This window comes from Pleuronectes platessa, chromosome 3 (assembly GCF_947347685.1).
Source record: "Pleuronectes platessa chromosome 3, fPlePla1.1, whole genome shotgun sequence".
NCBI classification, from domain to species: domain Eukaryota; kingdom Metazoa; phylum Chordata; class Actinopteri; order Pleuronectiformes; family Pleuronectidae; genus Pleuronectes; species Pleuronectes platessa.
The window spans coordinates 8,705,937-8,727,808 of record NC_070628.1 but is presented as its reverse complement, the minus strand read 5'-3'; the positions used below and the strand labels follow the sequence as shown (position 1 = coordinate 8,727,808).

The window sequence follows — 21,872 nt, the reverse complement described above, 5'->3', positions numbered from 1 at the left end:
AGAGTGTATTCAGTGTATTGTAGAGTTCACTGGAGGCCAGGGAAACGTTTTCCATCCGAAGTGAAAAGAATATTCAGTTTTGTGTATTTGAAAATGACACAGAGGGCAAACAAACACACACCAAACCAATGACACTCCTGTGGATGTGCGCTCCACACACACACACAGATGCCCCTTGTTACAGTGACATCATCCTGGCTTTTGTATCTGTCATTTCGATTTTTTATAATGCACTCAGTATTATTAGGTTCCCAATAAAACAACCCTGCAGTTATCTATATTAAAAGTTATAATGTTGAGTGTTTACTGGAGCTGTAGTTTGTGGTGCTGTTAAACACAAAGATGGCTCAGAAGGCTAAACTGACATTGTTTGTACAGTTACTCGGGTCATATATTAATTATATTATTTTTGTTTTATAAAAAATGGAAAGTTAAAGAATAAGAAAAGAAATAATCTAAGGTTGTATAAATTCATAAATACAAACAAATCTTTTGGTTTCGGTGTCAGAACTTTATTTAAGGTGTGTGTCACCAAATATTATCAGGTCTTTAAATGAGAATCACAACATACCAGTAACACATGGTAACCAACTAATCCCATAGATTCTAAAGAAAGCTTTACTTTGCTCTCCTAGAAAGTAAAGACCCCCCCCCCCCCCCCCCCCCCCCCCTTCACACCCCCGCACACAAACCACACACCCCAAATGCCTTCCAGCAGCAGCCTGCCATCTGCTCCTCCAAAAATCAAATCACAGGTCCCAGCCATCCGGCACCCCCCCTCCCACTGGTACACACACACACACATACACACTTGCACGCACACACACTTGCCAGCACCGGATAATTAGACTTGTAACCTGGACGGGGCGTTAAAGTGCAGCTGTCAGGTGTGTTTGTGTGTGTGTGTGTGTGTGTGTCTGTGTGTGTCTGAGCATCTTCACACAACACATCTCTGTCCACTCTCCTTCCTCAGACTGAATGTTAAGTGTTGTCGTCCGTTATCGGGGCCAAAAGAATCAGCTGCTGCTTTTCAGAGAAAATCCTGTTTTACATCTCAAAGCTGCGCGGGAAGGCAGAAAATAAGATTTCTCTGTCTCTGCATTGTTTGATCAATGAATTCATTAATTTGGGGAACAGTTAGCAGTTCAGGACTCGCTCGACTCTCTCTCTCTATTTTATGTAGATATCTTTCAGGAATAATTAAACAGTGGAAATGGTGATAAAGAGGAGACGCCCTGTGCCATAAAACAGAAGGAGTGAGTGTTAATATTTGAACCACTTTTGTACAGTGCACAGAGAATAGATAGAAATCCTGAAACTCATTTGCCTTTCACAAACCTTTTCACCCGGTGATGTTATCGGGTTGACAGCCAGTCTGCCCATTAACCAGAGGCCACAAGCAGAACCAGACCATTTAGACTGCTGAGCTGTGAGGGCTGAACTACTCGACTCTCTCTGTAATCTTTAAAGACCTTTTTCAGTTTATGCAACCAGCTGAAGAACGGAGATGAAATGGGACAGTTGTATTGTATCTTCTATAATAACATGACACAGGTAAGGAAAACCCTACAGGAGCAATCTTGGTCTATGAAAAACAAAATCCACACTCTTCTTTTTCTTCCTCCCAATCTTTATCGCTCAGTCTGGTCCTTTCATTTGAGTGAAATCCTTCCGGGCAGGTGCATCAGAGCTGAAGGTCACTCAAAGGTCTCGGCACTGCAGCAGTTTCAAATCGTCCCAAACAATTTGACGCCACGCTGTGAGTGAGAGCTGCAGAAAGGCAGAGTGAGACAACTCAATACACAAAGGCTCCATGAGCGATTCTTAACATTGTTTTCATCAGGCTAAGCAGATGTGTGGATGTGGGGAGAGGGTGGAGGAAGGAAGGAAGGAAGGAAGTCTTTACGTAGTTACCAACAATTAAAATCCCTTTAAAAACACATGTTTAGACCACAACCTAAACTGTCCTCAATGTATCTACCAAATCCAAAAAGGTAGCTTCATTTTCATCATTCATATACTCTGTTCACTTCAAATTTATTTATACCTTCATGAGCAATTACAGAAAAACTCTGGAATAAAAAAACTGACACGTCAGACGATAGAAATTTTGAACTGGAAGGATCCCACTCACACAGCAAGTTGCAAAGTGTTAAACGCACAGTGATCCTCCTTTTCGAGAAACTTAAAGTTTTCTATCATCAGTGTTGGACATGAGTCACTCTCTTATTAGACCACCACTGTGCACATGGTGAGAAGTTCTTTAGTGAAAGTTGCCCCTTGAGCATCTTAATAAAAATCCTATAAGAACCATATACAGTTATTATTCCTGACACATTAAAAACAGCAGGAGTTTGATGGTCCTGGATTGCTGAGTTTTGTGGGCATAGTCTTGTAAGGGGGGGGGGGGGGGGTGTGTAAGTGAGTGGACGTTGGTTAGCGTGACATTGATGCATCGTGGCGTCACCTCGAATAACACGCTTCCAATCATGACGGCCCCTTGGCCCCAATACTCCCAACCGGCCCATGGTTAGTTAGGAATGTGGTTTTTCTTTACACTCAGTTAAACACTAACACGGTTTATATTTCTGTGCCTTAATTCTTCCCACCTTCTTTTCTTATTGACGGAGAGATTCTTGTCGTTTACTCGTCGCTCTGGCAGGTTGGTGGAACACGCTGGCAGATCCAGACAGATTAGCAGCACTGTCTCACTCTCTGACCAGAGGCAAGGCCACACAAGGGCTGCGTCTGAATGTCGGGCTTGAGCTGCTTTCAGGGCCGAGTCTGGATTAGAACGCCGGCATTTAGGTCAACAGCCATGAAATGTGCATGGCCACCTATTGTTCTGTGCTGTCATTAGCATACACAGGCCCCATGTGACACCGGTGACCTGACACCAGCCAACCGGGAGTGTTCACTGAAAGTCTATTATGTCGTTAAATATCATATGGAGCTCTACAGAAACGCATTTTGCTTGATAATTGGAATAGTACTACACTTAATACTGTTTATATTGTGATTGGCTTTTCATTTCATCCCATGTTGAATTGCTTCTCCTCATATTTAAGCTCCACTACTTTATTTTGCTCTATGTTTCTTATCTGTGCATCTACACAGGAAGAGTGATCCTTCCTCTGAAGGGACTTGAACAGGATGTAGAGTATGGTGGCCCTGAGAGCTCAACATCATACCGTACTTTCATAAAATTGGTTGGTTGTGTTGTCTGGGGTTTTGAACGTTTAGGTTGAAGATGTTGGTGTTCTCTTGTTTGTGTGTGTTGTTCTCTCAGGGTTTGGATTAGTAGTAAATTCCTCCAAGATAAACTTGCATATAATAAGGTCCATGCACTGAGGTGTTGATATTGTACATTTGAGAAAAAGAAAAGGTCCTTGCCCATGTGGGTTTTATCAGCTTGAGGCGTGAAATCTGTATCTGTAGAGAGAAAGTAAAAAATCTGCATTCAAAACCCTATGAATAAGTCTGATTTGACTTTCAAAATAAAAGCTTGTCAGTGACAAAGTTTGCACAGCTATCATTGATTGGAAACTGCATTGACTTCCATTCATTGTGGTTTTCCTTTACCTCAACCCGGACCCCAGAATGTACGTTTTCAGGATCAGGATCAGGAATTGATCCCTAGAAGACACAAACGCACAATATGCCTCAGTCTTGTTCCTTAGTCTTTGTGGGCAACTCACACATACCAAGAGCAAAAGTGTGTGTGTGTGCTATCCGTTCACAAGTTCTGGCAGGATGCCCTGCACCGACTGACGGGGAAACAAAGAGCCGGCAGACGACAGAGAGCCGGGTGTCAGGGGGACACGGGGCTGTCGGCTGTGCACAGAGTGTAAAGGCTACAGAGAGGGGAGGGGGGGGGGGAGGCATTGTCTGCTGTGGTTGCTCTCAACCACTTGTTTTGTTTTTTCCAAACCTGGCTCACATCCATTCTTTGCCTGGTGGGCTCCTACAAGAGAGTCGCCATCATGATCTGGTCGGGCTGCATTCAAACCCCAGCCCCGGCACCATTGTTCCTCTACTGGAGTTTAATCACGCAGGCCAGCTCTGATGGCCTCGGCAAGATCCGGCACATTGATGGGAGGAATGGTTTTGCACTGGGGCAGATCATCGTGGGATTAATCCAAGTGATTCTGACAACTGAAGCGTGTATGTTTTACTGATGGTGAAGTTTCACTCGCACGTCAGAAAGTGAGCTGGAACTCGAGGCTGATCAGTATGGAGGCCACAACCTCAGAAAGACGAGATCCACGCAGAGCTATTAAAGCTGCTTGGTTTTATGGCTGTGCAGCCCGTGTTATTGCAGTTATTTAGTTGGGTTTAGTTGGCAGTGTGAGGATTGTGTTAATTGTCAACAAAACGGCGTGTTATGCATCTCTTGTGGATTTCATAGAACCTCCAAGATTCTACTCTGGTGATCTACTGAGGCTCATTTGGATAAAACAGTTGTTTATTCTTGTTTAGACGTATACTCCCGCTCCCTTCATTCCTTCGCTCACAACTCCCTTTGAGAGTAAAGCACATTCAGACACCCAGAGGTTATGGACTGTGATGTCTCTCTATCGGAGTGCGAGAGTCTCTGAGAGCCAGACAGCTGTGTAATGTGTGCTGCATTCGACCGGCCCACAGGCAAGTGTGTGGGAGAGTTCACTGCACTGGATTGTAGTTTCCCCTAAATCAAATGTGAGGAAAGTGCAAGTTTGTGTTTATGCTTCTTTTGTTCTGAAGTGTCTCGTGGATGGAGGGATGGATGGAAAACGAACGTAAAGTGCAAGTCGGGTCATTCCAGGTCAAAACATCATTAAATGAAATTTGTCATCTTGATTTGGATCCTAATTAAAGGAGATTTGAGCTACGAAGTTTGAAATCTTTGGGGAAATGGTCACATCTCCTTTAATATAGTTCACAGAGAAATGGCTCTCATTGAGTTTTAAAGCTCTTTCAAAGGTCCACATTTATTTAAACATTTGCAATGTTCGACTTTGTTGATATCTGCTCCCAGACATCTGGACCTTGTGCTTAAAGAAATTTGTGTGGAATCACAATTTTTAAAGCCGAATATTAATTAAATTAATTGGATATGTTCTGTTTAATTGTTGAAGTGGTAGAGATTTGAGACAGAATGACCCACTATATTAATACAAATCTTTAAGACAAACACTGGACGTTACAATAAGCGCTGAATGACTGCACTGGGAGTATGTGACTGTGATATAAAATATAGATTTTTCTACATGTCATTTAAAGGTTAAAAGTCCTTGATGAATGAATGAAAGCCTAAATTCCTGTTAATGAAAAACCAGAGAAGACAATTCTCATACGTCTCTATGAGCGAGTCTTACTCTTCTCACTCGGTACCTTCGGGGAGTTATGGTTTCTTCCTCATCTCATATCTCTCTGGTTTGTGTGTCAATGTTTTCAAGCTTAATAGAAACTTTAATTCATCAAAAATAGTGAATTATTCAGTAGCTAATGATCAATGTTACTAATGTAGTGACTCCACACGAGGGGAGTTGATGATGAGCTCAGATTTTCTCATTGCTCATTTTCCTCGCTGCCCCGTCTTGGCCGCCACACGTGTCCGAGATGTACGACTCTAATCCAGGGGAATTAAACGTCTCTGGATGCGGCTTCTGCCTGCGAGTGAGAGTCGAACACAGTTAATGACCCGTTGGGCTTTAGCTTAAACATCACCCCGACAAACTTAATAAGCACCCGGCCATCTGCATGTTCTCGTGGTGGTGCTTTAAATCATTCACGGTTCCCTGCTGGTGTTGCAGCAGGAGCAGTGTGTAGGCTGACCTTCCCCAAGGTAAGAGGCGGAGACCTTGATCTCCCTGCAGGTTATTTTGGTCTCTCCCTCAGGATCCCTCCCACTGTATTTGCCTCGTTGGGTGATGAGCAGCGATGCTGGTTCTGGAGGTAGAAGGGGACGATGATACTGAAAGATTACAGTGATCATCCTGTCGGCCGTCACATGGGCAGCCTCCATTTTCATGTGTGTGTGTCTTCACTAGGGATTTTTGCGTTCTGTGTTAGTTAAGCACAAGTAAAGATTACCCCCCTCCTTAAGAACTAGATGCAGTGTATTGATACTGTATGTGTGATAATTGTCTTTTAATAATAGATGTTTTGGATTATTTCCACCGGTGCAGTGTTGTTAATCTGTTTTGGCCTGGTTGTGTTGCCTGTGGTGACACTGGTTGCGCAGGACTCGGTCCATAGAACCGTGAAGTTGCATCCCTCCCCCCCCCCCCACTGATGCACAAAGAGCTGTTCACCAAGTTTATTCAAAGTTCAGTGGAGCTGGACTCAGGACACAGAAAGTCCAGAACTGTGGTCATTGCTGTGAGCAACTACGTGACTTAGGTTTGTGAGTCCCAGTTGCTGCTGCTACAGTGCACTGGTCACATGTTCACTCAAAGTTCATTGATATTGAATGTATCGTTGCACATTCGCCTCCAAATATGACTCTGCACTTTTTTGGACCTGTAATAATGCACATGGCAATTGTGAAGTTAGTTAGATAGATAGATAGATGTTCTATAGTTTTGTTCTTTATGTGATCATCTTTAAAAATGTTATTGGTCTAATGAACGGCTCCATTTTGATTCCTCTTCTTTCTGCTGACACACTTTGAGCCTCTTTCCCCTCTGTTGCTGAGCGGGTCAGAAAGTACAGCAGGCGAGACGAAGGACACAGACGGATGGTGAGTGCAAGAGGAGGTCGGACATTCGAGAATGGGGCGAGCGGGTGGGGGGGTGTCACATCGTGGAGGGCAAACTTCAGTTTACGCACCCAAGACATGTCGGCCAGCCCATACAGGACCCTGCAAACAGTTGACTTCACTTGATTGGCTGAGACAAGCTCTGGCAGGACGGCGCCGGCACTGGGGAGAGCCATCGGCTGTTTACCCTGGTGCTGGTTGGCAGGAGCAAAGAGAAACATGGACAATGAGGTCTGACAGTCACACACTTCTTTACTCTGCGCTGCATCATCCTCTGCAGAGATATTGAACTTCTATATTTATGGACAACACAGCATATATTTTCACTTATTTACTGAATGTATAAAACCTGTTCACTTATAACCGCAGGGTCAATATCTGATACCGGGATTCCCCATCATCCTTGATTTTAATGTGGTCAAAGAAATTATGTAGTGATATATCTCTTCTTAATGACCAATTAAAGTGATTAATACTCAGAGTCCCATTCACCCTTTCAAACAAGCCTTTATGCAGCACTAAGCACTTCTCTATCAGTCATCAGGGACCATTCTTAGTTCCTTGTCAAGGATTCTTTGACATGCAATCTGGAGAAGCTCGGGATCGAACCACCCACCTTCCCAATTAGTGGACAACCCACTCTCCTCTACCTCCTGTCGCCCATAAACATAGAATCACTTTCCACAAAATGCTCAAAGGTTTAGCTCTGAGACAGCATCAAAGTTAAAATGCCATCATTTCACAGACTCTGTCATTGAACATAATTTCTCGACCACTTGACCTCCGTTGGTTGTAGCCCGTTATAAACCCCCTGTCCACTCGGGGCACTATTTGTCTTCATTTCCCTGCATTCCCCTGGGCGTCACTGGCCGGCTGAAGAGTACTCCATCACAGGCACCGCACTGCTCGCCTTGCAGAGAGAGAGGCGTTCGCTGGGGTGAGTGTAAATCAAAATACAGTCAGGGGCCTCTGCACCAAGATATATACACAACACAAGCCCCGAGTTTCTTTATTCACAACGCGCCTGTTGCCTCAGGGGACGAGGGGACAACCTGGCTAAGGCCTAAATCTCATATTAAAGAAAAAGGATATTTTTAAATGAGAAATAACATGTTATCTATATGTATGGCTTGTTATGGCTCACACCACAGCAGAGTCCATTAGTGCAGCACACATCCGTCTGACCCAGAGGGCTGCTGCCGTGTTGATTCCGACACCTGTGCCCTGACAGTGTGTTGTTAGCGATCAGCTGCCAAGTTCCAGACTGAGAGCCGGACTAAAGAATGACATCCACTCCAGCTATGTTAAACCTCCGATAATGTGCCACTCCTCGCACACACACACACACACACACACATTACATACATCACCATTTCTTTTCCATTCATCCCCAGGGAGTCATTTACTTCTAGTTTGTCCACTGTGGCCAAAAGGGACATATTAAGGCCATGAAATATATTTTTATGTGAATGTAGGACACACAGAAGTGTCATGTTAAGTGTCTTATCTATTATTAATGGGTGTGTAATTGAGTTCACTGAATGATGCATACTTCCGGTGTTATAGAACACGAGCCTTTAGCTTTTATTGGTTCTTTTGTTCAACGTGCTTACTTCACCTCCACTTCTGTTTCCTTCCCTTAAGACCTTTAGCTTTTTCATCAGTTCTTCTAACGCCCACTCTCCCTCTCCCTCTCCACACACACACACACACACACACACACACACACACACACACACACACACACACACACACACACACACACACACACACTTTCCCCCACTGTGTCAGCCCCCAATCTCCCCTTGAGGATCCATCTGCCCATAATCTCTAGCCATGCTGTGTGTGTGTGTGTGTGTGTGTGTGTGTGTGTGTGTGTGTGTGTGTGTGTGTGTGTGTGTGTGTGTGTGTGTGTGTGTGTGTGTGTGTGTGTGTGTGTGTGTGTGTGTGTGTGTGTGTGTGTGTGTGTGTGTGTGTGTGTGTGTGTGTGTGTGTGTGTGTGTCCATGCATGGACGATTTCCTGTCCGTGTGTGGGTGCACTTGCATGTGGAGGGATGATGAACAGATCTTCTCCTCCTGTGTCCTCCTACTTGTCCACCTACAGTCACTAAAGGATAATCCTAGTGTGTCTTTGTGTGTGTGTGTGTGTGTGTTTGTGTGGGCACTCCTCGCAGTATTTTATAAGTAACTTGTGTTTCTATCTCCTGGGGTGGGAGGTGGGTGTGAGAGGGAAAAGCTCTGGGAGCTGCAGAGAACATGAGGATCACAGTGTGAGACGGAACAGAAAAAGCTAAAAGACGAACGACCCAGCAGCACAAACACTAACTGTCCTGCTCTCCCTGCTATGACTCGGCACTGACTCTGCAGTATTGTGGATGTCAGGGTGTGTTGACCTCAGTGTGTACTGTTCCCTCATAGCATTACGCAGCAGGAACAACCTCTTTGTACGCTTTGTTTCAGTGAAGTGTCACTTGTACAGCTGAGGCAGTGAAATGACTGAACGCTGGTGGAATCATGTAAAATAATGTAAAATCATGTGAACCCTTGGAACAGTAAAAACACAGAGAAACTCCTTAAACCTTATAAAAGAAACTGGTAAACAAATGACCATTAAAAAACGAGGAGCAACTGAGTTACATCCCTGAACAGCAGTAAAAAGTAATTGTCTTTCTCTTGTGCTGTAGTTCAGACTAATTGCAAGGAACCTGCTCGGTAGAATAAACTGAACATGTGCAAGGTGCTGATATGGTTCTTTTATGAAGAGTAAGACTTTACATCCAAAACAATAAGTTTAAAAAATATATTTATTTTGAAACAACAATATAAAGCAGATCCAGCTCAGTTCAAACCTGTGTCTCCACCTGCGTCTCCAATAACCACCTGTGTACTTTGATCTGTCAACTGATCTGATCACCTGAGACGGATGTTAATGACGAGTCGGAACGGGGCCGAGGTGCACGTGAGCTGCACCTGGACCAGTTTCAAAGAAGCTGCGTTTATATGAAATATGTTCATCCTCATGGCCTAAACAGTGCATTGCATGTTTTTCTTTACTCATGCAACAAATGTAAAGTGGATTATTTTTCTAGCTTAGTTTTCCTCTTTACTTTTGCTCTGAACAGTCGATCAGTAGGAAAGTGTAAAACCTTTGTGTTGCATTATAATGTAATGTTAAAGCTTCTGACCTAGTTATAGTATTTATAAATGTTCTATGTTTTGGGTCTGAGCAGGTGACTAAACAAGTAATAAATAAACTTTGAACAGGAGTATATATGCAGTTTTTCATGCAGGGCTCCCAGTCCCAGTCTCCTGGTTTGCTTCTTGTGTGAAGGATCCAATCAATTCTTTCAAACCACCACTGAAGACAAAAGACGAAGGTCCCTCTGGAAATGTGTTTGACCGTCTCTTCCCCCCCCCCCCCCCCCTCCAGCTCACCTGCCTGCAGGACTTCTTCGGGGACGATGACGTGTTCATCGCGTGCGGCCCGGAGAAGCACCGCTACGCCCAGGACGACTTTGTGTTGGATCACAGTGGTAAGGCTTCCACAGCCTTTATGACTGGTAGGCCTGACTAAGACTAACTCAACCTCCGTCTCCTTTTGTCTCTGTGTGTGTGTGTACACGTGTTAGCATCCGTTTCCTTCTCTCCTTCTCTCTCACATGTGCTTGCAGCTCTTTTCCTTTTGGAAGTTGACAGCAAGATATGAGATCTTTGTGTATAAATTAAGAATCATTTGTTTAATTGTTCATTTAACAGTTTAATCCACATTATTATAGTAAATTTTGGTTTTTGATTAAAGTTAATTGAACTCTTTGTTCATCGTTGACAAAAAGTTAACGCTGATCCACATCTTCTTGTTGTCAGGTGCACTGCAAGTGAAGTTCCATATCTGTGCTTCCCCTGTGAAAGCTGTTGTGTTCACGTTCTGTACTGTATTCATTGTACATATATTTTTAGAATGATGTACAAACCTCTGTTGGGTATCTGCCATGTATCTGAACACACAGGCAGGACATGATCTATGTTAACCAACACGCTGCACTTCAGTAAAGAGGACAACCTCACAGCAAGGAAACAGGAGTTTGTTTTAGTAACACTCCTAAATATTGTCGTCCTCTTCATATGTTGTGTTGTTTTGTCAGGTTAGCTCAGCACAGGGAGACATATCCTAACACACGCTGTGCTAACTGCTGCTGAGGAAGTGGGATGGTGACTGGGTCGAACCCAGAGGTAGTTGGGAGCCCTCGTCCCACTTCCACTCTCCTGCTCCACTTTTTAAGAATGAGGTCTTTGAAAGAACAGAAATGTCACAGTGTGTTCTCTGCTGAAGGAGCAGAGGATGATCTTCATTTAGCAAAATAGGGCCAGTGCACAGTCCACTGTTGAAACGTGGAAAGAAAAAAGTTTATAAAACAAAAGGAAAAATCTTTGCAATAGATCATGGAACCTGTTTAGTGTGAACCAACGTGTGACTGTAGAAAACCGCCCAATGCTGAAAGTTTGCACAGAATATTTAGTCAAATGTGTTTCATATTAAGTTCTCTAATCAAATATGTATAGATTAAAATCAGTGTTTGGTTTTCATAGCTTTTAAAGAAACCCTGTGAAGTTTTTTGCAGTCAAATGTGTTTTGCTCCACAGCGCCACTAGTGGTCAAAAACTTAACAGAGAACCTTTAACCATGGAGAGATTTGGCCTTCTTACATTTACAAAAAAAAAAATGGGTGTAAAAAAGTCTGGAAAAGAATAAAGTAGCTCATTAGAACACGATAACAGCTAATCCATCCATGTCTCTGTGCTCTTTGTGTAGTGATGTTTGCTGACTGTGTTTCCATAATCAAGTCTGACCGGCTTTCATGAAACCCTCCCACATTAACAACATTGCCACATTAATAACCACGGCCACGTGCCCGGTACAGCTGCTTGTGCCACATCAACTCTGTCCTGAGAGGAGGAGAGAGCAGGTTTCTGATGGTGGAAGGTTAATGTATTCCACGGTGACCCTGAGCCTGTTGTCTCTCCAGAATGCAGAGTGCTGAAGTCATCGTACGGCCGCTCTGCGACTCCCAGCCGATCGGCTAAGAGCCCCGGACCTTCACGACGCAGCAAATCCCCCGGAGCAGGTGACTGTGCACGCACTGGTCTGCATGAGCACTTATGAAATTAAGAGAGATACCTGAATGCTGTAGGTAAAAGGACAAATCTGGTCATGACTCGACAATCAGAAAGGTCGAGGCTGGCAAATGAATACACAACACTATGTGTGAAAGTGTCTCTCACCACTGACGCCAAGGTGACACTTCAGTATTCAGCGACAGGCTGAGAAAAATCATTTTCATTTGGCAGCCTCATCCTGACTGAGAGATGGTGACATAATGCTGAGTAATAGGTTTAAAGAGGAGCTTGTTCATTTTGACGTAGCGCTGCCAGAAGTCTTGAGTTTTAGCTTTGGAAGTTCAACTTATATTTAAGTTAATGGTAATATAATCATATCTGTTATGTCTTTATTTTTTATCTTTATTTTGACACTGCAGTGAGACGAGCCGTCCACTACTCCACCAGTCAGTCTCCCATCAAGTCCCCAGGTGAGGCTGTGCTGGTGCCACACAGTTTTCCTTATTTAACATATCAACTTCCTCTGGTAATCAGGGTAAAGTTAGTGAGTGCGATGAGCTTCTCACAGTGAGTGTTTCTCCTCTTGGGAATAAATGCTGTGTTTTCTTAAGAAGGCAACAAAGATAAATAACTGGAAGACATTCCGGTGAGAATCTGACTTCAGGCTGAAAACTAAAACGTACGACTCTGACGCAGCAGCAGTAGAAAGCTCCAGCCGGTAGTCGGTCAGAGATAATGTTCCTCAGCTCAGCTGGGTTGATAAAGATAAGGAGACTTTGAGGTAAAGTTTGACGCATTATGTCTCTGTGCTTGTGCCAGAAACTGAAAGAGAGCGAGAGAGAGAGAGAAGGAGGCAGAGAGAGAGAGAGAGAAGGAGGCAGAGATCGTCTGTTCTTTAGAGAATGAATCACTGGAACAAATGGAGCTCCGGTCCCGGCTGTGCTCCTCGTTTCAAACACTCACTTTGTCTCTTACATTATGAGAAGTGCACTGATCGTTCAGAGGGATATTTAGAAAAACATCGGAATGTTTTTTTATCTTTCAGTCATTTATTAACATGTGATCAACAAATGAGAAGAAAAGTAACGGCAGTGGCAGTTTAGACCCTTTAAGATGTTGCATGTAGATAGATAGATGGATAGATAGAAAGAAAGATGGATAGATAGATAGATAGATAGATAGATAGAAAGATGGATAGATAGATGGGTAGGTGGATAGAAAGATGGATAGGTGGAAAGATAGATAGATAGATAGATGGGTAGATATAGAAAGATGGATAGATAGATAGAAAGATGGATAGATAGATAGATGGATGGGTCGATAGAAAGATGGATAGATAGATGGATAGAACGATGGATAGATAGATGGGTAGGTAAATAGATAGACAGATAGATGGAAAGATAGATAGATAGATAGATATATGGATAGATGGATGGGTAGGCAGAGATTGAATCCAAATATAAATACAGAATTAAAGATGTGTTCAAACTGTACCTGTTACATTCTCTGCATCTCTTCATCAGCCCGGCATCTTTTAAATATGATGTGTGAGTTTCAATGAGTCACGTAATACATAAATGCAAAAATGTTCCCGACCGTGTGACTTCATCCTTCAGCTCGTCCTGGACCCAGAGTCTGTAACGACCCATTTAAAGAAGTTGTGTCACTATAGAGCAGTTTCATCCACTCACACCATTTCAAACCATTGTTCCCAACGTCCCCCCCCCCCCTTCTCTTGCTAATCTCTCGTCTTCTTGTTTTTCTCTCGGTGCAGTAAACGGCGTCTCGAGCAGCCAGATCTCCACCAAGTCCACCAAGTCCTCCACCCCGTCTCCCACCAGCCCCCGACCCGTCCCCAGCTTCACGGTACCAGACAGGATATCCCAGGGATGTCACGCACAGTAGATGTTGAACACACAACACACAACACACCAGCTGTGCTCCAACATCCACAGTGTACAGCTTGTTTTTCATTAGGATGCATTCACATTCATCTGAGCAGCTTCCTGGCAAACAGCAGATACTTAAAGAAGATACTAGCTGCAGCCAGGACATTATAATCTTTACACCACAGACATAATTTGATGTTAACCGTCCTTTTACCTCTTTAATACATCTTGATGAAATAAATCTATTCTCCGGTCGAGTCTGAGATAGAATCTGATTTGCTGGTGGATTCTTCTGTCTGAGGCGTGTGAGCAGAGAACTACAGAGTTTCTAACTGCCCCTGCCAGCTGGAAAACTTCCCAGCAGCCACTGCTCCTCTCTTAAGCCCAAAGACTTATCCATCCACATTCATTTGGCAGGATATGAGATTTTGGATGATTTACTGTCAGCTCTGAAATTGACTATAGGAGGGGGGGGGGGGGGGGGGGGGGGGGCAGAGCAGAATATTTTATAAACTCTTTCTGATATCCTCTCTGAAACGGACACATGGACGTGTGCAGGTAAACAAACAGAAGTTACTTATCAGAAGAAAAAAGCCTTTTTATGTAAACCACTTGTAGAGGAGCCATCGAACCTGTGGCACTTTCTACTTTGGTCCAGAGCACTGCTCTTTTAGACTGACTAATAGATCGTTACTGTCATGGCACAGTGAGGCTGTGCATAATTGAAAAGTGTTATTTTAACACTTGTGGCTGACATTTTAAAAATATAGAAGCAATCTGTCAAAACAGCCTCAGATATGCTCTGCTGATTGAGAACAGTTTCAATCTGCAGAGGGATGTTCAGTGGATTTGAGTTTTTCTTTATTTTCACATGTTACATTTCTGTCTAAGTGGTTTGAAGTTTGTTATTGAAGCTGTTATGAAATAATACAAATCTTGTTTTTGTTGTCCGTGACCCTCACAACACAAACATGGAGGTTTAATGTGTGTCAATCATGTTCGGGGGGGCGGTTTTTAAAGTGTTGCGGTTGCCATGGTGACTTGTTGTGTGTGCTTGTGTCTATTTCTGTTTTTCCTTTTTGTTCCAGCAGATCCCTCCATCACTTCACAGCTCCTCGACTAATGTCAACGGCTCAATGCACAACCACCAAGAGCAAAGCAGCCAACTGAGTCCAGAGGGTACATCTCCTTTTCTCTTTCTCTTTCTCTTTCTCTTTCTCTTTTCTCTTTCTCTCTCTTTTCTCTTTTTCCTTTCCTCTGCTCTCATCACCTTATTTCCTTTCCTCTTTTCTTTTTGTTTCGTTTCCTCTCCTCTCCTCACCTTTAATTTATTTTCCTTCCTTCCCTTTCTTTTCTCCTCTCCTCTCCTCTCCTATCCTGTCCTCATTTTCCTTCCTATTTCTTATTTCCTATTTCCTTTCCTATTTCCTTTCCTATCCTCTCCTCTCCTCTCCTCCTCTGTCCTCTGTCCCCTGTCCCCTCCTCTCCTTGTCAACTTGCAGCAGATAACAGAATTTCCTAAGTGAGAATTATTCCACTGCTCTCTCAGCAAATACTGAACTATATGTATTTATATATATGTAATGATATTGTTGTTGAGTTCTTTGAGGACACTGCAGGAGGACTCTAGCGATCTCTCTGCATGTTGTTGCCAGTGAGTGTGTTATTCTGCTGCACAGCATGTGGTCCTTTAATTCTCCGTCTGAGAGGCGGTTGACTTTCTGCCAAAGCTTCCTAAGCTCCCTGTCTCTCAGTGCACGGCCGAGTTTGTTCCGTCTCCTCTTCTCACCTTCATCTCTCCTCAACAGTTAACGGCAACCGCTGCCCCCCCGCCGCCCCCATTTTGGAAAAATACGAAGTTGGGAAGGTCATCGGAGACGGCAACTTCGCCGTGGTGAAGGAGTGTGTGGAGAGGTGGGTGAAACACAGCCAATCAGGACGGAGGTGTTTAAATGCACAGGCTCCTGGCAGCTGTGTGCAGCGGCGGCACAGCGGGGGGGGGGGGGGGCCTGCTGCTCAATGAGACGGGCCTCGTCTCATTGAGGGAACTGCTCCATCAGGGTGTTTAAGTCCTTATGACAGGCATTGTGGAGACAGAGAGATCCTGGGGATTAAACCCAGCGGTGAATTCACTTCATTAGCCTTTTAATCTCTGAGTCAACACACTGTGCAGACAGGAGGGATAACGGGGGGGGGGGGCTCTCAGAACCTGACGCATATTCCCAATGAGGTACTTTAAATTCCCCGTGAGGCCCAGTGAACCTGTTGAATGCATTTCCTTCCTCGTTAAATATTTAAAAAGCCAAAACCTCACCACCATTAATTAGGTCTTCTGAAAATTACTGCGACTGAGGGTCAGCGTGAACAAGAGTGAGGTGAAATATCTGTGTCACCTCTGAAGGATGTGTTCTAAATAATATTTAATATGAGGAAGTCATTACTGCCGTAATACAAAAGTAGCTAACTTTGCCTTTAATTTTCATAGAAACATATATATATATATAATATTACATTTTATTATATCTGTCATTGTCTCCTGTGGAAATCAAATCAAACATCCAACATCCATAATATCATGTCATTAAACATGTGGCTTGTCTGAGGTGGAACAAAGTTGAACCTTTGAACCAGAGACGATGATTTTCTACCTGGTGTTTATTTATGGTAAACTTTAATATTACAGAATATAGAGAGCAGAAAAGATCTGCTGCATTCATGTTCACATTTTACTTAACAATTTCTTAATTCAAGTTCAAAATATTTGGTTGTATTTATGTTTTCTTTTTATTGGTAGTTTTGGTATAAAATAAAAGAAGTTTATGGTAAAACAGAAAGATATCCTGTCTGTTATTTTTCTTTTGTCACGAGGGTTTGATAAATGACACATTTGGAATCATTGCCTGTTTTTAATCAGACAACATCAGAGCTATTATCTCTAAATCCTCTGTTTCTGTTCAGGTCCACAGGAAAAGAGTTTGCACTGAAGATCATCGACAAGGCCAAGTGCAGCGGAAAGGTTTCCCCCCCCCGTCTTTACTTCCTCCTGTTCCCTCTCTTCCCTGTGTTTCCCCTTCAGGCCTGTGCACATTCACATTGAGTTAATGTTCCACTGTGCATCATTAACACCCACGTTCACTGTGTGTCTGATCATCTGTATCCCTCACAGTTAGACTGTGTCGGCCATGTTTGATTTATCACTTCCCACTCCCTCTGACTCCCTCACCCAGCTCCTCTTTGTGAGCGTGACGGCTCAGTGTAAATCCTGGGGTTCACGCAGGTGGATAACTTGTGTGTGTGTTTGCAGGAGCACCTCATCGAGAACGAGGTGGCCGTGCTGCGGAGGGTGAAGCACCCCAACATCATCATGCTGGTGGAGGAGGTGGACACCGCCTCGGAGCTCTACCTGGTCATGGAGCTGGTCAAGGTTCGGGGGGGAACTCTTGTGTGTCGGTGAACGCTCCTCGTTTTTTTTTCCCCGCTTGCGCTTTTAATCTTGAATCTCATTGGTGCAGGGAGGAGATTTGTTTGACGCCATCACCTCCTCGACCAAATACACGGAGAGAGACGGCAGCATCATGATCTACAACCTGGCTGGAGCTCTGAAGTATCTGCACAGCATGAACATCGTCCACAGGGACATCAAACCAGAGAACCTGCTGGTACACATCTACACACACAACTACACATCCTACAAACCCAACTCTTCACTGGTCTCAGACTGATCATGTGCTTCCTTTCAGGTGTTTGAATACCCAGATGGCACCAAGTCCCTGAAGCTGGGGGACTTCGGCCTGGCCACGGTGGTGGAGGGGCCCCTGAACACCGTGTGTGGCACTCCCACCTATGTGGCCCCAGAGATCATCTCAGAGTCCGGGTAAGATGGAGGAGTTGACAGGAAGTGACGATTTCAATCCGTAGATCTTCCAGTTCCACTCGAGAAGATGTTTGTTTATAGAGAAACTTTAATGTTTTACATTAGTTATACATCTGTTCTATGTATACAACAAAGTCGGGCTGTGTTGTGATCAGTCGTACGGGGATAATATGCTGTGTAAACAAAACAAAGAAACCATGTGACAGTGTTAATGGTTTCACTTCTACATCATTGAAAGATTGAACATTTTACTTTGTCTGCTGTGTTTGGAACTGGGACGATGGACGATGTGCCTTCAGATATTTAGGAACATTTCATCCGTCCCTGATGTTTTCTCTCATCTGTCCCAGTTACGGTCTGAAGGTGGATATCTGGGCTGCAGGCGTCATCACCTACATCCTCCTCTGTGGGTTTCCTCCGTTCAGAAGGTGCTCACTTCATCCACCTCCAGCATATTGTTATGCAGCCATTAAAATGTACATGTCTGATATATGTGTTAAATATGATATGTTTTTTCACTGAGTGTCTATGTGCTCCGTGTAGTGAGAGTAACTTACAAGAGGAGCTGTTTGACCAGATCCTCCAGGGACGACTGGACTTTCCCAGTCCTTACTGGGACAACATCACCGACTCAGCTAAGGTTGGAAACACACACTTACAGACGCGCACACACACACACACACACACAAACTCGCAGCATTCATGACCGTCTGACAGAACCTCCCCCGACCCTCTGAATTAATGTCATGTATTAAGGTGACAGCCCACACTCAGTGAACCACACTGCTAATTAAAGCCACTGCTCTTACAGCCGCCTGTCACTGAAGACACATGCACGGCTATAAACTCCACAGCATGAAACCAGTGTGTGTGTGTGTGTGTGTGTGTGTGTGTGGGACATGAGTCATAGAGACAAACCCACAGAGATTTGTCTCTTGACTCCCGTGTCTCTTCTGCTCTACACGTCTCAGCTCATTGTTCTGGTGTCGTTCACTGTTTTAGTGGAATCAGCGATGTTCTCAGCAGCTGCTGAATTCAGCTGAACTACCGACACAGCTTCACACAGCAGAGAAACTTTACTACTGGTTCCTTAAACCAGTGCAGAGGAGTTTTTGAAAAACTTTGTCCGAGTAAAAAAAAAAGTGAATATTGAAGAGACTTTTCTCTGTCTGCTGGATATTTAAATGTAAAAGTAAAGTTCTGTTAATAGTCAATTGTTTGTCTTTATTAACTTCATAAATACTTAATTTTTTTAGTTTAATGACCGATTCATTCAGCTTTTAAAAATTTTAATTAAAGTTTGCTTGAAATGATTAGTTTGCGTAATAAAGTTTTGTGAAGTGATTTTTCCCGATACGATCGATTCCTCACAATAAAAGAGCCACACAAGATTAATGAGACGCATTTAGCTTTGATACTATCCTCAACGTGTGTGTGTGTGTGTGTCTGTGTTTCAGGAGCTGATTGGGAAAATGCTGCAGGTCAACGTCGAGGCTCGATACACAGCACAAGACGTCCTCTCCCACCCATGGGTCACGGTAATGTGTAACCCTGTTTGTGTGTATCTGCTTGTGCGGTTTTGTGTAAACGTTTTAGGCACTTCAGATGTTTGCATCCTTCACAGAATACAAGGAGGAGCCTCAGACACACACACTTGTGATATGTGTGTGTGCGTAGATAACACACTCTTCATGATTTTGTGTGTGTGTGTGTGTGTGTGTGTGTAGGACGATGCCGTCATGGAGAACAACATGAAGATGGAGGTGACAGGTAAACTGAAGACGCACTTTAACACGGCGCCGAAGCACAACAACACAACAGCTGGTGTGTCCATCATCATGGTGAGAACACACACACACACATTCTGAATGAGTTTCTCAGTGTTTCCTTGTTTACAGCGAGCGACAGAAAGTGTTTGACCCAAATAGAAAAGATTGAGCTTCTTCTCTTTCACTGGTGAAGAAGCCGATCTGACCTCAATCCTCATTAAACACAAGTTAGAATCAACTTCACTCCACCGTGAACATGAGTCGGAGATCTTAGCCCCGATGGAAACACGGAGCAGTGGAGAAGTCGTTCCTCTGCTGGTCACATCCTTCAATTCTGTCTGTTCCAAATTCCTGTTTGCATCACTTCCTGTTTGCATCACTTCCCCCCCCCCCCCCCCCCCCCCCACACGCCTCATCTCCACGGGCCACGCCCCCTCCTCCAGTTTCTCTGATAACAGATTGACTTTGATCCGTCTCCTCCTGCCTGTTGTCGCAAATCTCATTTGACAGTTTGAGGTGTAAACTCGGGCACTGGCCTCGGCCCCTCCTCCTCCTCCTCCTCCTCCTCCTCCACCTCCTCTTCATCCACTTCCTCCGCCCACCCTCCTCATCCCTCCCTCACACCCGACCCAGGACCACAGGGGACGCCTGGAGCTGAAAGCCGGGTACACACTTCACTCCCCCCACTCCCCCCCCCTGCATCCTTGCTGCCTCCCTTCCTCCTCTCCAGCCATTGCCCTTCCCATCACCCCCCCCCCCACTGCATCCATAACAGCCCTCAACCCTCTCTCCCTTCCTTCCTTCCTGTTTCCCTCTCAGCCCCTCAGCTGCAGTAGCCTCTCTCTCAATAACCAGCGGATGTGTGACCTCGCTAACCCGCCCTCTCCTCGTGGATTCACCCCCCGACTCTTTTCATCCTCCTCTTCTCCTCCTTCAGTCTCATCTCATCCCGTCTGCGTCACTCAACAAACTTCTATGGGATGTAATCATCGGTCATTTTGTTTAATCACACATTGTCATCCAGGTTCTTTAGCATTTTTGCATCACCTCTGCAAACTAGAGCAAGAGCTGCTCCTCCCTCTCTGCTGTTATTTATATTATATTTAATGAATTCATTCAAACTAGCTGCTTAAAATCAACTTCCTGTGGATCCATAAATCCATGATTGGTTCCTCAGCACCTGATACATGTTTACAATACTCTAGTGCCACCTTGTGGAGTAAACTAAGGGCTGCACTGGCACTGTGCCAGCTCTACTGCCTTGAATGAGAAATTTCACTGCACGATTGGATGTGTTGTATATTTTATTATTGTCAACAAATCCCATGAAAAAATACTAATTTCCAGCTAGTGGTTCCTACTGAAGAGAAATATTTTAGAAACTTTTAAATAAGACTCACGCTCTACTCAGTGTTTATGGCAGCAGATGTGAAATAAATTAAGTTCCCATGTTCTTAGAAATTAAATAACACGTCACCCACAGTCTTTAGAATTATTACTAAACTTTATAAAAAAATCCATCAAATAAATAATGAAAATCAAAATTAGAAAAACCTAAAGTCTTAAATATGTTTAGGTCTTAATTATGTCATTGTTCATTTAGCATTACTTCCATTACAAAGTTTTTAATGTTTTTTTGTTTGTTCATAGTTGTGAGTTTTTGTTTTGTTGATGTTTTGGTTGTGTATATATATAATGAAATTTAAACAAAATATAATTTAAAGAAACTACAATAAAGACCAATGTGGAACTGATCAGAAAGTTCTTTCAGTGGGATTTGTCTTTAATAAGAAAGATGTAGAATAACACCGGCCTCATCTTTAAGAACTAATCCAATAAAACAACACATTTAACCTTAACTCTGCTTTTTATTAATAATTAAAAACGCTGATTCATGTTTCTGCCTTTTAAAACATCAGACAGTTTGTTCCTGCTCAGTTTTCTCTAAACGTAAAACTTCAGGGATAAAGTCTGAATAGAGTTCTGATAATCTGAAACCTGGGACTGAGCCGGAACATGAACTGTCCACCTGCCGTCATGCTTGTTGTGTGTTTGATTTGGTGAAGCTGTGAGTTAAGACTAGTCTCTGTCCCTCTGTGCTTCTCCCCTGCTCTGCGTTCCCTCTGAATTAGCTCCAGGACGATGGTATGTACTAACACCTCGACTCTGCTGCCGCTGGCTCTCAGCTCAAGGGCAAATGAGGAACGTCACGTTTAGTCCGTTTCCTGTCCCGTGCAGGAACAGGTCATTGGCTTCAATCAGGGCAAATGGGCTAATTGATTTCCCGTATAGAAGGTTCCTGGTTCGAATCCCAGTCAGGGCCTTTCTGTGTGGAGTTTGCATGTTCTCCCCTCGGCTGTTCTCTTGCAGATCAGGGTGTTAGATTAATTGGAGACTCTAAATTAACCATAATGTGTGAATGTGAGTGTGATTGGTTATTCTTGCCTGAGTTTACCGGCGACCAGGAAGTAGCTTCCTCTCA

General features: G+C 43.8%; 1 protein-coding gene across 1 annotated transcript in view; it reads left to right on the top strand.

Annotated features, from left to right (window-relative positions):
• Positions 1-19,774, top strand: part of dclk2a (doublecortin-like kinase 2a) — a gene marked incomplete at its 3' end in the record, with an annotated part of 29,345 nt that extends 9,571 nt beyond the window's left edge. Inside the window, 14 exon segments of the mRNA XM_053417629.1 lie at positions 10,174-10,303; positions 11,768-11,866; positions 12,278-12,328; positions 13,633-13,724; positions 14,839-14,926; positions 15,556-15,661; positions 16,706-16,763; positions 17,052-17,171; positions 17,260-17,406; positions 17,488-17,621; positions 17,972-18,049; positions 18,165-18,261; positions 19,079-19,159; positions 19,349-19,774. Coding sequence (XP_053273604.1) covers positions 10,174-10,303; positions 11,768-11,866; positions 12,278-12,328; positions 13,633-13,724; positions 14,839-14,926; positions 15,556-15,661; positions 16,706-16,763; positions 17,052-17,171; positions 17,260-17,406; positions 17,488-17,621; positions 17,972-18,049; positions 18,165-18,261; positions 19,079-19,159; positions 19,349-19,489 — 1,422 coding nt within the window.
• Between the last annotated feature and the right edge of the window lie 2,098 nt (positions 19,775-21,872).